This window comes from Drosophila teissieri, chromosome 3R (assembly GCF_016746235.2).
Source record: "Drosophila teissieri strain GT53w chromosome 3R, Prin_Dtei_1.1, whole genome shotgun sequence".
Lineage (NCBI taxonomy): Eukaryota > Metazoa > Arthropoda > Insecta > Diptera > Drosophilidae > Drosophila > Drosophila teissieri.
This window is the reverse complement of record NC_053032.1, coordinates 18,071,005-18,087,488: the sequence shown is the minus strand read 5'-3', so window position 1 is coordinate 18,087,488 and position 16,484 is coordinate 18,071,005. Positions and strand designations below refer to the sequence as shown.

General features: G+C 46.7%; 2 protein-coding genes across 4 annotated transcripts in view; one reads left to right on the top strand and one right to left on the bottom strand.

The window, feature by feature from the left end:
* LOC122620539 (trichohyalin) overlaps positions 1-14,470 on the top strand; it is a 28,559-nt gene extending 14,089 nt beyond the window's left edge. The window contains exons 1-2 of one of the 2 annotated variants that reach the window (XM_043798045.1): positions 12,258-12,389; positions 12,669-14,470. In XM_043798045.1, the coding sequence (XP_043653980.1) occupies positions 12,697-14,202 (1,506 nt within the window). In that variant the 5' untranslated portion in view covers positions 12,258-12,389; positions 12,669-12,696 and the 3' untranslated portion in view covers positions 14,203-14,470. Of the gene's footprint in view, positions 1-12,257; positions 12,390-12,668 lie in introns of those variants that run through there. The other variant, XM_043798046.1, reaches the window with a different exon arrangement.
* LOC122620542 (peptidoglycan-recognition protein LB) lies at positions 1,260-9,176 on the bottom strand. Of its 2 annotated transcripts, none has more exons than XM_043798049.1 (3): positions 9,023-9,176; positions 1,908-2,276; positions 1,260-1,743 (listed from the first exon to the last, which is right to left on the bottom strand). In XM_043798049.1, exons 1-3 carry the CDS (start codon positions 9,135-9,137, stop codon positions 1,448-1,450), a joined length of 780 nt encoding a protein of 259 aa, XP_043653984.1. In that variant the 5' UTR covers positions 9,138-9,176; the 3' UTR covers positions 1,260-1,447. The 2 variants fall into 2 exon arrangements, with proteins under 2 accessions (XP_043653984.1, XP_043653985.1); XM_043798050.1 differs by lacking the exon at positions 9,023-9,176 and adding an exon at positions 6,124-6,686.
* Positions 14,471-16,484: the final 2,014 nt, after the last annotated feature.

Sequence of the window (16,484 nt, the reverse complement as noted above, 5' to 3'; positions counted from 1 at the left end):
ATTCAATGGACCGCAATTACGCAAGTTTCTTGGGCGGCGTGGGCGTCGCAGCTAATTTCAGGGGAAGTGGGTGAGTGGGTGGGTGGTGCGTCTTACCCTGTGATAAAAACCACTCGTCTAGAAAGTCCAAACCCATTAGTGCTTCTGTTCGGTGGTCCGTTCTGTCCCAATGCGATACTCCTCTCCGAATCGCTTTCAATATTTACATTGTCTACCAAGTGGTTGCTTCCCCGTTTCACTCGTGTGTGCTTGACATTTAAGGGGAGCGGAGCAATCGATCGATCGATCGCCTGATCGGTGCGTATCTGTAGAATTAAACCCCTTAATCGCATATCGATTGAACTAGGGCTAAGTAATATAAAGAGAAGAACTGATAGTCTGTGCGTAAGCATCTTATCACCTTATCAACTGGTTGATATATAAAGCATTTGCAAATCGAGTTTCCGCTGAACAAATTGCATTTTAATTGCAGTGGAATCGCTGTCGATGAACAGAGCTACTGAACTACTGATGAAAATTACTGCCTGCCGCCGAAATCAATCAAATATCTCCAGCAGAGTGAAAACAAATGATTAAAGCTTATACCACTGCCGCAAATATTTATTTAACGTGCAATGTAGGTTATCAATGGCATGTTTTCAAATTTTTTTCATTCACATCTGCGCGAAAGCACGCCACTAATTGTTTTGCCTTGTCAGCAGCAGCCGAAAAGTATGCCACATTCAACGGCAAACATTCCCGCGCACACAAAATAGCCGAGCATTTTTCGCTTAAACGGACCATTGCCATTTTTTTTGCTGGCCATCCCCGTTCATCTAACAGTATTTCGGCAATATTAATTATATATTTATTTATTTCACAAAATACATCGCATATGTCTGGGGGGGACTTTAAAAAGCGGCTTAAAGGCGATTGCGCCGTGGGTTGGAATGCCAATATGCGACTTTCCCTGGGGCCTTATTAATTCATCAGTTGCTCCTAGATTGGTTCGTCCGCATGTGAGGATTGGGGGTATTGGACCCCTAACTCCGCATCATCCGCATCATCCGCATCGCCCGCATTGCGAGCCAATGTCAAATGGCTGGAAAAACCTTTCGATGTGGCTGGGTCGCCGACATTTTCAGCGCCGCGTGTCGACCAAAAACTTCGGCCATCGAAATCGAATTTGACACAAATTAATTGCTATTTGATTTGACAAGTGCGAACAAGTGCGGGCAGGGGGTCAATTGGGCGGACACAAAGAGCAACAACAGCGGGGGTTATGTTTAAGTGTTATCATCTAGAAATTGCTTTATTTGTGAAATGTTAGAAGAGACATCTAATGAATACTGAATGAACTCCTTGGCGTTGTGCGGGGAGCCGAGCTCGTTGTGGCTTCTCTTAAACTGTTAAACTCTTAAGCTTTGCGAGGGCGATGAGGAGTCTCCATCCACCCACCGTGTGCCCACTAGGCCTTGGGCGCAGCTGGCGGGGATTGGGCGAGTGGCGTTTGTGTTGCCGCCTTTGGATGGACGTGGGGCTCGACGGGCGCCGCAGTACTGCTAACTACGCCTTCGGTGTCGTTTAGGCGGGTGAAGTGCGGCCAGCTGGAGATCTCGGCGAACAGGCGGCCTCCAGGACACTCGGTATCCCGCACCTGTCGGTGGCCCAGCAGCTTGTAGGCGGGGTCAATGTAGCCCTTGAACACCCCGAAGGAGATCAGGTTCCTGGCCGCGTCCAGCATCTGCTTGGGCGGCAGTTCAGCTGAAAGGAAAGTAGAAATGGAAAAGTAATTAGTACAGAGTTAGGGAAAAGAACAAAGTAGGTTCATTAAAGCCTAATGAGAGCCAATCAAACGGAGCTGTATTCTTAAAGTTGTTAAGTAGGTGACTATCTTTTTAAAGTTAAGATGAAGTAGTGCAACTTACTTCTCCAATCTCCGATCAGCACGATGCCCACGCTCCTGTCATTGTACTTGGGCGCATGAGCTCCGACGACATTGAATCCCCTGCCGGTGTAGATCATGCCATCGCCGCCGATGCCAAAGCTGTATCCGATGTCGTTCCATCCGCGCTCCAGCTGGTGGAAGTCCTGCATGTCCCGCATGCTCTTCATGCAGTCCGGAGTGGAGTAGCACACGCCTGGCATGTACGAGTGGTGGATGATGACGTAGGGCGCGGGTCCCTGAAAGTGGTCCACGGACTTGGGCAGCCGGGCTCCCCAGTCGGATCGGGACAGCAGTCGGGCGGTGGACACACCGTCGCCCAGATTCGCCTGCTGCATGTGCTGACTATAGCCTGCAAATGAAGATACAGTCAGCTGGGATTAGTGGGGTTGTCGGTACGTGGCACGAAAACTATATTTTCGCTGGCAAAAACAGACACTGCCAGTCAATTCACTGTAATTTTGAGGAGCGGTTGGGTACATCCCACATGGAAAATTTGGCTTTCAAATTGTGTTTTGCGTGCGAGCAGTTTGTTTACATTTATTTTCGTGCATTCCTTAGCGCGGCGCAAACAAGTTCAATTTGAACTTTTGCCATGGTTTATATCTGGCCCCGAAAACCCTGCCACTTCCAAGACAGTCGGCATTTGTCGGCCCTAATTGCAAAGGGGGGGCGTGTGTACTGGGGAGGGGCGGGGAGCCGTGTGGTCTGCGGCTCTGCTACCGTACATCGCTCACATTCCATTGATAAATGATAGTCGCTCTCGGCTGCGGATGCGGAGTCGGATGCGGACTCGGATGCGGACTCGGATGCGGATTCGGATTCCCCGCGAGGCGCTGCTATCTGCGGATTTCGGCGGCGGTAGCTGCGGTGGCTGCGGTTCCGACGACCCACGATTTTCAACTGACGCGTTGACGCGGCTCCACAGCTCCACGACTCCCCAATGCCGCTGAAAATCCCCGTTACGGGCTGAGGTCTGAGAAAAAACAAGTCGCCGATCGGCTCCGATTGCCAATAGCGATCGTCATCAGCTGCCGCTGAGCGCGAACCAAATATGCTAAACTGCTGTTGTGATAGGTGATTTTTATTTGATTTCGCATTTATACATATGTATATTTGCCTGACATTCCCTGGTAAAAGCTGGGCACATCGGTTACTAGTGGATCAAACTAATAGAAATGAAAAGAGTTATTTTACCTATTTAAACATAAATATGGGCGCCCAGCTTCTGTCAAAAAAATGTTGATTTTGTTTAAAAAGTGTGGTAAATATTTTCCAGCGCTTTGGTAGCAAAAGTAAATATTTACACTGGCCAACGCAAAAACTGCGCGCTTTGTTTGTATACAAAAGCGCTGATGATATGCACATAAATGTGTCTATTTGTGTCTATCAGTAGGGCATTCTCGATTCGAGTTGGCCGGGGCCACATCACCGTGACTCAGCTGAAAGCGCTCAATGCGAAATGCTTAAAAGCCAAATGGCAGAGGAAGTGGCCGAGTCGCCTGATCGCAACAGGTGCTACAAGTCTATGGGTATCATCTATCAATGGCGTGAGCTTTTGGCCGTTGACACTGCGGGTTGGAGAAAAGGTTGGATACCCAGTTCCGTTTGGCCCTGATTCCCCCCATCCCCCTCCCCCTCCAGCTGTCGTGAGTCATAAATGCAAATTCAGACTCCAATCCGAAAACTATTCCATTCAGCTCCCACTGCATGCATGCTGCCCCAGCTGGCAAACATGGGGCTGCGAACGAGGAAGCAAAGTGCGAGGACTGGCATGTTTGCCGGCGTCTGCCGAAACTTCTCCGGCCACGCCCACAGCGGCCTTACGCCCCCAGCATTTATATGCATGCGGAAAACTTGGGCGGCGAAAGTGGGCCGCTGGAAAAGGCGGAAAAGCGAAGGCGACGGAAACAGGAGGCGCAGCACTTGACTAAGTTAATAGCGGCAGTTTCTAATTAAAATTTACGGGCAGCGAAAGTTGTGTGGGCGCACAGTTGTCGTCAACATAATAGCATCCGGCTGAATTACACTAATGGCAGTGTGACGGAAGGATCTACCATAAGTCTTTCCAGTTTAATTTTGATGCTATGACTGCATCAACCGATTATATGGGGGTTATTTCAAAGACTTAATCACAATAAACAAATTGTATTGGATACTATCAGCTCGGCATTTTGAAGACATAAAATGGGTTAATCAAATTAGCAAAGTGCTAATAAATGTTTGGCTATTACACCCAAAATAAATACAAACATGTGTGCTGTGCTAACATCCGAAAATAGCCGAGTTTGCGCAGGTGCCGAAGTAAATATTTGTTAAAACAGCCAGTCATTTTCTTAAAAAAGAGTTTATGCTGTGAAAACTCTCAATTGAAATTTACATTTTTATAGCAGCGATTGTGAGGATATCGAGTGCTGTTCCAAGTGCGAGTCTGAGTGTGAGTGTCGCGTGGCGCCCGCAGTTTGGCACCTATCCGAGGTCCTGGAACCAGGATGCTGAGTCCTGGCTGCTGGGTCCTGGACTTCATTGGCGGCACGTGCTTGAATAATAAACAGAGCAGGAGCACTGAAACGCGGGATGTGAGGGGACTCTCAAATCGTCGACTGCTTAATTTATGCTGCTTAGTTTTTAGTGTGTGTGTGTGTAACATGTTAATTACATTTATATTTACAGCCGAGCACGAAGAGCTCGAAATCAGCCCGCTCCCCTAATTGTTGTCCTAATTACGCGGCCTAATAAAGTAAACACACTAAACCCGTTGGCCTAATCAATGTTGCAAACTTTGTGGCACCAATTGGGGCCACATTCACACCAGCCCAATACCCAACAGCCCACCACCCAAAATGCCAAAACTATCGCCTCAAAAACTAATTTCGCTGGCGGAGGCGCAAAGTTCTTTGATAATATTCGATTAATCCCGGCGTTGCGCTGCGCTGCTGATTAAATTTTCGCATAATTGAAGTATTTAAATTACCGGCGAATAATTAGAGTGGCAGGAATTACTCACACACACTCGTACTCACACTCACTCACTGGCACTCACACTAGCATTCAAACTCACACTCACACTCGCACTCATGGCGACTGGTGGAATGCAGTGGTCCCTTGGGTAATTGTTTGTTTTTAATCAGGCAAAGCACATAATAGAGACATTTCAATATTATTATGTTGACGATGCCGAAGAGGCCGTCAGTCTGCCATTAAACAAATATCCGTGCATTGTACATTGTTTCGGGGAATGTGCGAAATTAAGTCACGCTCGATTACAACAAAATTGAAAAATCAAGAGGCAAAAAAGCGACCGATTCTACCCGTACAGCGTGAAAACAAAAAGTACCCGGAGCAACAAACAGAAAAAATTGCACAATAAAACCAGAAAAGAGCGAAAAGCAATAAAACCAGAAAAGAAAGCGCAGGTTCTGGCTCAAAAAACCGAATACTTAATTCCCCTTTCATTAATGTAGCTAATATTTATTCTCTACACTCCAACCGATGTTATCTGAAGAACTCTGATTGAAATTACTATTTTGAGGATTGCAATACACTTGGATACTATTGCTGATTATATTGTTAATATAGAATTATTATTATTATATTCTTTTCGACTAAACTCAATAACCTTCGACAAATTAGCACACTACGTGCTTACTTTTCGCTTTGGACATGGAACGCAGGGAATATTTCGGATTTGTTTATTTTAATTGTTGTCATTGTTTCATATGATTTCGACTCCCATTGATATGTGAGAGCATGAAAGCTGTCTTTTTTTGGTAAATTATGACGTAAAGCCGACGATCTCGATAAGCGACTCTCGTTCTCGGTTAGGGTGCGTTAATAATTATGAATATTAAAATCAAAAAACCATCTCACTCGCTCGCTGGCTGTCAGGCCGTAAATGACAATTTTGTTAAATGTCAGTAATTAATTGAAACAAAAAATCACACATCTGACATCGGGCGATGTGAGTGGAGTGTGCATACATTGTATATCGAACACCTATCACAGCACAGTTCGCTGCATATATTATCTCTTCGCTATCAGTGCTCAGCTGGCGCAGATTGCAGTTGCTTGGCGCTCAGGAATTCAAAAAAACGAATAGATAAAATAGCCCCACATTCCGCAATTCGGCTGCTATCTGCACAGTAAGTGTTCTCAGGACCTTGGCGATAAGGAAAAGACTCCTAACACCCGGCACTCACCCATCATCGATAGCAGAACTAATCCCAGTGCTGTCATGTTGCTGCTTTTAGCTGTTGTGCTTCTGTTGCTGCTGCGAAGTTGTTGCTGCGAAGTTGCTGTTGCGAAGTTGCTGTTGCAATGTTGCTGCTGTTGCTGCTGCAATTCAGCTGCTAAGGAACTGTGACTTGGATTTAGGAACTTTTGTATCAACTGCTAGTCACTGTTGCTCGATTGCTGCTTGTTGCTCGTTTGCTTGTTGCTTATTTGTTTTTTTCTTTGTTTGTTTGCTTGTTGGTTTGGTTTGTTTGCTGGCTGCTGGCTGGCTAGCTGCTACCGTTCGCTTGTGGCAAGAGTTGTGCGAAATTTCGACTGTGTGTGAAGGTCAGACTTTGGTGCGGTGCGGCAGTGCTCACATAGCGGCGTTATGCTTCGTATCAAGCGTATAAAGCGCGAATGTTGGCCAGCATAAGGGCGGGCCAGAGTTTATAGAAAAATTCACACACCGAATTCGCACCGCTGCTGCTGCTGCCGCTGCTGCTTCTGCTGCTGCTGGCGTCGCTGCTTCCGTTGCCGTTGCTGTGGCCGCTGCCGCTGCCGTGGGAGCAATGCCAAACAAATGGCTAATCGCATCGAACTTATGGCCCCAACGCTCTCGCCGCTCGCTCTTTCGGTTTTGATTTCGCTCGGAGTGAGCTTTTTTTTAAGCGCCGCTGCCGTTGTTACCGCCGCTGCCTCGGTTACCGCCGCTGCCTCGGTCGACGTCGCAGCTGAGTTTGATAAAGCTGTTATCAGCCGCACTAAGTTGCGCTAAGGTCACGCTGCCGCCTTTAGGGAATTTGAATACGGCGATCGATCTAGCGCTTCGTGTGCGGTGAATTACCCGTGCCACCGCGAATTCATTGGCCCCATTCAACCGCATTTCACCTCCTCGGATCGCCGGTACTTTTTTTTGCAATCCGAAGGGTTCTTTTTCGAGCTCTGCGGCTGCGAGGGCTATCACACGTGTCACTATGAGTCGGCATTTCAAATTACAGATACGAGTGCACAGAGAGAAAATACTTGCACTAGACAAGCAGTACAACGAATAGTTGTTTTATTCAGTCAAACGTGTTCACTTAAACTGAGTGCATTTAAGTATGAAAAAAGTTACATTGATTAGCTTGCATTGAGTGATTACCGTTCATTGTTCATGTGAGAACTTATTTACAAATCATTACTTTTCTTCGCGTGCACGAAATGACTACACTTTGGCCCAACACTTAGATAACCAATTAGGGTTAATCACTGAAAACGTTGCATAGACTGTAGGGCCAAACTCACGCCTCGCCATCACAACTTCCGACAAGCGTGAGTGATTAACAATTTCCACTGCCAGATGATCGTGATATGGATCGCTGATCGTACGGATCAGAATGACACTCCAAACATCTGTACATCCATACATCCATACATCCACACATCCATACATCACCACACTTTCAAGCAGTTCAATATCGGTCATTCTCGAAGGTCGCCGCTGATAAGAACCCTCTATGGAGGGCATAAATTAGACGTGGGGAACTTTTTTTTTGACCAACTCTGAAAACTGTAGAAAAATTCACGCAGCTGCAAGCTGATCTTAGCATTTGCCAATGGCAAAGGTTAGGTTATTTTCGAATAATCGCCCTGTGGCGATTTATTATTGTCACTGGTATTTGCCGAAAATGATTTTGCTGTGAGTCATCATTTTTGGTTTTAACCATCTCTTTTAAAAATGTTAATACTGGGGTTTTACTTCTGGCACTGTGATAAATTAATCAACAATTTCAATAGCTGGAGGTGACAGTGTATTGTTAAATATTGTTTGCAGTCAGGAAATTTGGTTGCTGCCATCTAAAAACACACGAATTAAAGTTGAAACTAATGACAGGTCGCAGATGTGATATGTCTTCTTCCGAAATTCCTTATTTTATATGTAAATTAGATAGATTCTGTGTGTCATTCCATAGTTTTTGAATTACATTCCCATTTTAAATGTTTATAGTGTAAAGTGTCTTAATATATTTATGCTTATAATTAGAATCCCTGAAAATGCGAATTTTCAATAGCTATAATGGTTTCGGCTTACTTTGATTTACAAGTAAGGAGAGATAGGTCCCATCCAAATTCTATCTTCTTTAAATTACGTCGCATTATTTCAAATCTGATATTCCTTCGGCATGATTTCAGTTTTCCGGTTTCTGAACTCGAAACCGTGACTTTTCAACTGGTTATGTAGTGACAGCATCGCAGCCCTAGTCGTTCGCGGTGTCATTTGCTTTCTTTGACCACCGCGACCGGACATACTCTTTTTTTAATTGGTATTCGTGTGATTTACTTTGTTGTTGTATTTTCGAATCGGGGATGCCCCTTGGTGGAATCGCTTTAATTTTTTTTGGGGGAAGTCCGCTGCAAATGCGGTTGGTACTAAATTGCTTTAGTCGGAGTGTCGAGATCGGATGGATAGACAAATTAACAGCGTTTTATTTTCCGTCGTCGATTTATGGCGAACAAGCACATTCCATCTTCATCTTCCTCTCGATCTTAATCTGAATTAGTTTTTGTTTTTTTTTTTTTTTGGTTTTGTGCTTTGTGTTTTGAGAGCGTGCACACAGGTTTTTCAAGTCGAAAATTTCGGGGGATAACCGCCAGATGCGTTCTGGCGCCTCGTCCAAAGGAAGTCCAAATCACCGGGCTCATTTTCTCCCCCTCTGCTGTCTTACTTTATTTGCTGTTTATACTTGCGGCAAGGTAAACACGCAGACCACACCTCACCCACCACCCTGCCCCGTCCCCCGTAAGCATTCGATATTTATTACACTTCAAAAAGGGGAAATTTCTGAAACGCTCTTTGAAATTGTTGGATAGTTTGAGCAGCCAAATAGTTGTGGCTCCACTTACCACAACTTGTGGCCAGCTGTTGCTGCTCCCAATGCTCCCGATGCTCCGAGTCCATGAGGATTGCCGGGGAAGTTGAGCTGGAAGTGGATACGGATCCAGACACCTTGTCGCCCATGTGGTGTGCTATTGTCTTTGACGCTAACTGAAATGAAGTCCGAAGTTCCAGTGGACAGAGCTCAACGGGTGCCTTTGATTAGGTCTTGTAATCTCGAGTTGCTCTTCCTTTTGCGAGAGGTCCACCACTTGGCACTTCATAATCCCGCAGCCCAAATCAAATAATATGTATTGTTTGAATGTACAACATTTATTTTCATGTGCAGGGGCGTCAATTTGATGAGCCCATCCAGTTGGATACAAGGCTAATAAAGATATTTTTACGACCCAGGTGTGCAAATCAGATAAACACACAGCGAAAAATGATTGCTTTGTATCTTTTACTTCAGCGTTTGTTTAGAAAATGCATCGAGACCTTCAAAAATCCCCCAAATAAATCGGGAATACAATTAAAGTGCGATAAAAATCGAATCAAATGAGTTAATCAATTGCTGCCTGAAAGCCCCCGGACAGAGCATTGCGCATTCGACTTTCGGCAGCTGGAAGTGCTGGCCATCGTGCTCATAACTTACCATTCGACTAATCGCACATCTTATCAGGGTATTAAGTGCCGCTCACTAACTACGCCTTGGCACGCTCTCCCACTGAAAAATGCCGAGGGGGGCAGAAATCACACGCAAAATCACAGGCCTTCTTTGATTTGATCCCCCCATCGCCCCACCCAATATTCACAAGGTGGGGTTTGGGGTATGGGGTATTCACCCAGGTAAACATTATCGAGCCAGAAGCCAGAAGCTTTACACATTAGACAAATAAACGGGTGTCTCTGCGGCTGTGTGTATTACAATTAACAAAAGTAATTGCACTCGCCTGGGAATCCCCGGGGCCACAATGAAAACTCTTTGATGGGCCAGCCATGCAAGAGTCTATCTACACGGCGCGCAAAGTGAAACAGTATAATTTCTATAATTTCCACGCGGATACTGGCCCTATCTGTTTTCAATATTTCATTTTCACTATCGCCATAATCACAATCGTAATAAATGGCTCCCAGGCCCAATGAATATCAGGCAATAATGAGAAGTAGTAATTTAATGATACGAATTCAAGGGCCCGGTTTTTCTGTTTTCTGTCCGTTGAAAGTCGGCTGCCATTCCAGATAACGTAGGGGGTTTTTCTACTTTTAAGTTCTCAGCCCGCGAAAACTGACCTTATTTAATTTTGATATCAGATTCGAACTGAATGGAGTGACTTTTGATCGTGATAGCGTGTAATACATTGCTTTTTTCTGAGTGCACACTCATTGCGATGTGTATATGTATGCCAACACCCCCAATTGAAATCTTCGGCTGTGCGAACAATTCATCAGATGTCGCCATATCATTGCCTGTGCTGATTAGTTACGCCTTGCTGGTTGGCAGGAAAACGCGTCCCCCCAAAAATGGAAGTTACCAGGGAGGGGGAGGGGGGGCGCAGGATACTGCTGCTGGTATCCTTGTAGCGGCACGCACATGCCATATATTAGGACGCATAAAATGACAAACGACTCGCGAGGCGCGTAAATTGAAAACTCGCTGAGCCTGTGCGAGATTGCCTGTGGAAAGGATCCGGGGTGAATTTGTGGAATTGGGGGGTTTGGGGGGGGACTTGAAATGGGTGGCGGGGAATTCGGATTTCGGCGACTTTTTGGCTGTTTGTTATTGCTGCCTGAGCTGTCTCACTCGCTAGCTGGCTGTCGGCCAAAACTTTGCCAAAGTATTCAAATTAAAATTTCAATTAAGGAAGTGAATTTGTGTGTGCCGAAAGTGTATTAAGTCTATACAGCGGTGGCATCTTGGCATTTCACTGCCTCCGTATTCTGTATTCTGTATTCCACGTGTGCCTCTCCTGCCACGCCCCCTTCAACCGCCCACATCTACAGCTGAACTGAGTTCAACCACACTGAACAGATCTCCCATCCAGCTGAAGCTGCGGCTGTGGCTGTAGCTGTAGCTGTACCGCCTACCAACAGCGTCGTCGCCTGTTGTTTGATTTATTGCCAAAGTTTGTCGTCTGTCATATGACATAAGGAGTACTTTGTTGGAATATTTTACATTTTACGCGCCCCCAGCCACCCCATTTACCCCCTCTCCCCGCCAGCATCCCCACGCACCTTGTCTGCTGACATTTTCGATTGAATTCGAAATGAGAACGAAAGAGGCTTTGATCGGGCCTCTGTGGGCATTATTAATAATGCAATCAATTTGTAAACAATTTGGCATATATCAATGCGCTTCGTGCTGGCCATAAATCTTTGGGAAATTAGCTCAGTCACTCTGCCCCTGCTGCCGCAAACGGTTGCACTTAAAAATATTGCAAGCTAGTGTTTCGCGTGAATAAAGTTTTGTGGCTTTGGTGGTTCGGACATTTTGCAAGTGGCCATAAATAAAAAAGGCTGTTACGCCGAAGTATACATGGCAGGTATCATCAATTTGCACACTATACATTTTTAATCAGAAGATAGTCTATAGTATTTTATAGACGCACCTTTCGAGCGTTTATGCCATAAGTTTAACTACTTGCATGTGATAGTTGCAAATGTAAGAAGTACTTTTGAAACAAAGTTTTGTTATGCCTAGTTGAATACAGTTTGGGCAAAGAGAGAACTAGTTTTAAATTGTTATTTCTTCGCTGTATTTGGAGCCACAACAACCACATATTTCGCTGGGATTTCCCCAAGTACATTTTGCGAGTGTGGTCATTTGCAATCCCGCCCCACTGACAGATTGCTGGGCCGCCCTCTTGATGGATTGGCGGCTGGTTCTGGCCTGGAAATATTCCGGGAGCAGGGTCATGGCAGCGGGCCCAGCTAGTTGGGAGTGTGGACAGGGGGCGGTGCCAACTGATTTTGCCATATTTCTGCGTTCTGGCTGCTCCACTGGCTCCTGCTGCTCTTCTCCTGCTGCTGCCTTTTGCTGTTGCTGCTGCTGCTGCTGCTTTGGCAGTTAGTGACAGCTGCGGTGATGGCTGCAGTTTGGGGGCACAAAAAAAAAAATGAACAGAAATGGAGAGGAAAGCCGGGAAAACCATAACGCTTGTCCGTTTGGCAGCCATGCATTTCCCAGCAACGGGATGGAATCGGGGTGGCAGGCCTTTGACCGAACGAAGAATGGTATTTCTCTGGCGCTGTTTGCCCGAATATCTGATATCCACTGGTCGGAGTAGGCAGCTCACAAAAAATAAAAGTCAACAAGAGAGAGAAAATGCCACTCGTACAGTAAACTTCCAGCCTTCAGATCCCAGTGTCTGCGGCGTATATATCTTCTTTACAAAGGTGAGTTCAGAGTTGAACATCCTTCAGCTAATTGAATGAAGTTGCCCCATTAAGTGTGTGTCCAGCTGAGATTCTTCCCCTGCGGAAGGGCAATCGCAAATGGGGTTCCCACTCCCGTCCCTTGCTCCTTGCTGTTCCCTGTTGCCTGTTCCCTGTTCCATTCTCATTGCCTGGCTCGCCTTGGCCCCAATTTAAAAGTTTATGAACTTGTCAGCCAACTGGCGCCTCCACTCACTCGCTCATCCCTCTCTTTGCGTTCTCTTTTCCATGTTTCGGCAGGAGGAAGGAGAAGGACCAAGGGCCAAGGATGTCGGGGCGCCTCAACCAGCAGCACGCGGCGTATGCGCATCGCATGGAGCAGGAGAACAACCGGGTGCAGGCCACACAGGCGGTGAACAGCTACTACAGCCATTGGGGTAAGGTCACGTCGCGCTTCGAGAACTGGACCAACAAGGAGTACTACGAGAAGGCGGACCAACAGCTGCAATCCCGACGCGATCAGCAGGAGAAGCAGACGGCCCTCAGTGAGCGTCAGTCCAGACTTCGCCAGCTTTTGGCCTCGGAGAGCGAGGAGTACAACAAAGAGTTGGAGCGACGTCGTCGTCCGCGGGAACCGGCTGGTGGAGACCTCCAGATGCTTGGTCGGGTTAACCAGTCGCTCAAGGAGCAGGAGCAACTGCGTCGCAAGCTCGAAATGGAGGCCAAGTTGTACGGCCGCTGGCGTCATGGCGTGGACGACGAAAAGCTGCTCTACCAGTCCAAGTCGGACAACGAGGTGCTGGCCAAGCTCAACTGGCTGGACCGGCAGATCGAGAGCCAGCAGCAGCGCGAGGAGCAGCAGGCTCTGGCCGCGGAGAGGCAGCTGCTGCTGCAGCAGGAGATCAGTCGCACGGAACAGGCTCAGAAGGAGCGCCAGCAGATCCGGGAGCAGCAGTTGCGAGAGCTGCGTGCTCTGCAGGAATCGCACATGTCGGAGCTTCGCCTGCGACAGCAGGAGGCGGATAAGTTGAAGGAGGAGGAGCACCACTTCCAGCTCTTCCTGGGGGAGCTGGACAAGGAGCGGGAACTGCTGGAGGAGAGCAGTGCTCTGGTGCTGAAGCAAGTCGATTCCGGACACGCGTACAACCTCAAGAAGATCAAGGTGTTCATCCGGCAGCGCAGTGAGACCAGTCGCAAGCAGATCTCCCTGTGCATCAACATGTTGCAACGCATGTCCAAGTATGTGGTCAAGACGGAGGAGCTGAAGACCCTGCTGGACAGGTACCGCTCCCAGTTGGAGAACGAGGAACTAGCCTGCGCCCAGATTGAGGCCATGTACGAGTCGGAGGCCAAGTACAACCTACAGCGCTGCGAGGAGAACTGGCGGGAACAGCACTTGCAGCGCTACGGCGAGCTGAGCAAGTTCATTGACCAGGAGAAGGATTGCCTGGGTGCCCTGCTCCAGGAGAATGTGAGCCAGCAGCAGACGTTGGTGGAACTGCGGAGCCAGCATCTGAGTGGCATCGAGCAGGCCAACAAGCAGCTGGAGCAACTTAACCTGGAGCAGGCGGACCAGGTGGCTGTGCCATCGCTAACCAACCTCAAGGAGGTGCAATCTCAATCTTCAGTTTCCGTGGCTTCCGTGGAGGAGAATCTGCTGCCCAAAGTGAGCGATTCCTTCTCCAACCTGAACCTGGATGTGTGGAAGGACCTGCCCCCAGCTCGCAGCGAAGTCGACATGCAGCGCCTCAACAAATCCCGCTCCCTCAGCGTGGTCACCTCGCAGACAGCAGCTCCTCCGAAGTTCGCACGCAAGCGTGTGGCCTGGACCTAGTATTTCGTAGTTCCCGTTTAAATTTCAATGGTATTATTAGACATATTGCTAGTTTAGTGCCCGTTTAGCAGTAGTTGAACTTCTTGTGTAACCCCTCCGCACACTGTACCTACAATCCACTTCATTGCAATACTCGTACACTCCAGCCCGATGAATAGCACTCCACCCAAGCGAACACCACTCTGTGCACTTGTAGTTGATAAGGCTGATAGATAGGCGCTCCCCCGAGATGGGGCAATAAATCACTTAATTTGTGGACCGGCAGAAAGTAGGGCTTTAATTATTGGCAAGTGTAAAGCGGGCTTTTTCAGCCAGTTTGTAGCTACCACATATCTCATATACTGTGTTAACTTAAATAGCAAATGTATCTGGTAAGTACAAATATTGTCACTGGAAAGAAGTGGCAATAAGTCGAAATCACAAGCCGCTTAGTGCATTTCATCTGGGGAAGTACATGTGATGGGCGTGCGAAGTGCAGGGTGTTCGGATCTCAAATTGTCCAATTTCGGCATACACACAACTCCCTCGATCCAGATGCGATTAGCATTCAATCGAAATTAATATTTGTAGATTCCGGCAAGTCCCCGGACAGTTTCCGGTGGAGAGGCACTGGAGGAACACGAGTCGGAGTAATAAGGTTACACATACACATTATTTAATGCATGTTATTCATCATCTATTTGAATAGATTGCCGACACTCGCCCAATCTTCATTCCATCAGCCGTAAGCTGCTCCTAATGGCCAAAATGCTCGCAAATGATGATGAATACGTTTCAATTACTCCGCTCAGAAGCAGCATCAGAATCAGAATCGAAATCTGAATCTCAATCTAAATGGGAATGGGAATCGGGAGTGGAGAGCGTAATATTCTGGGGTATAACTAAAGTGCGGTATTTCTATATCATTTGATTGCTGCCCGAGTCCGCTTTCAAGGGGGTCCGTTCGTTCATGAAATATTGGTAATTGATATCTGCATTTGTTTTCGGACCAAAGTCATGTCATCGAAAGGCGCTTCACTCGATTTAATGGCCATAAAAGCCAGGTATAACCAGATGAGGCCACGTGCATAACAGGCGTTTTCCATGTGCATGTATGTATTTATAGTAGATGGAGGAAAATATGCCAAGCGCATCGCATCGCAGCGCCTTTGATTAAATTTCTTTGAGTGTTTGGGGCACACAAAATGCAATTTCATTTGCACTAATGGCTGGCGTCGCTGCCTCTGTCGGCTGCACTTCCGCTGCCGGCAACAATGCAGCGCCGCAGCGGCGCAGCAGCGGAGGCAAACTGGGCAAAAAACTGCAAAGCAGAGCGAAAAAACAACAAGACGAGCGAAAAAAGATTGTTAAATTGAATTAAAACCAACAGCGCAGCGGGTTGCTGGTGTTGGGTGGTGCTCGTTGGTGGTGCAGTGGGTGGTGCAGTGGGTGAGTGCTTGCCGCCAGCGGCGACCAAGCGGAAGGTATATCATGATGCGAAGAATTGCATGCCGCTCCGAAGCAGAAGTAGCAGCGAAGGCAGCAGAAGAAGTGGGAGCCAAAAGCCTTCACCCCGTCTACGGGTATTCGTCTTTAATGGCGTTACTGCCACGGTGGCCATTACCAACTCTTTGGGCCATCTGCACAAGGTTTGTTCAAGCAATAAACGGAATTTGAAGGCTTGTCCCGCCACCTCCCACCACCCCACTTCCCAGCCAGAAGCCCGCAAAAGATTACAATGTTTGTCGGGTGGAAAAGAGAACTGCAACTATTATTTTCGCCAGAGCCCTTAAAAGGAGTAACAACCAAGTTCAGAATTCAATTGTAACTAGGGTAAGCCATCACTTTGAAGTTTCTAAAAACCAAGATTGCTATGGCGATGCAATTATTACACAAATTCAAAGTAAGGCGAAAAACGCCATTAACTTAAAGTACAATGTTGTATAATTATTGGTTGAATGTTGAATTGGCTGACCGGGATTAATAATTAAAGCCCAATTAAAATGCATATGTCTTATGCAACGTAAATATCATATTTATTGCAGCCACATTTAAAATGTGTTATATAAAGTTTACTCTTACACTTAAATTTGCTAAAATATAAAGCATATTTGTTCAATTTAAAGTAATTAGACACTCATCGAAATAAAGAATGTGTGGAATCCGGTAAGCCAATATACGCTTTCAACTAAAAAAACATTTTTTCATTCTAAATAAGTGGATACTAATTGAGGATTAATAATTAAATTCTTTACTATTTAATTTGTTGCATGTAAACTGGTGGTAAAGTGGTGCGCTGCCCT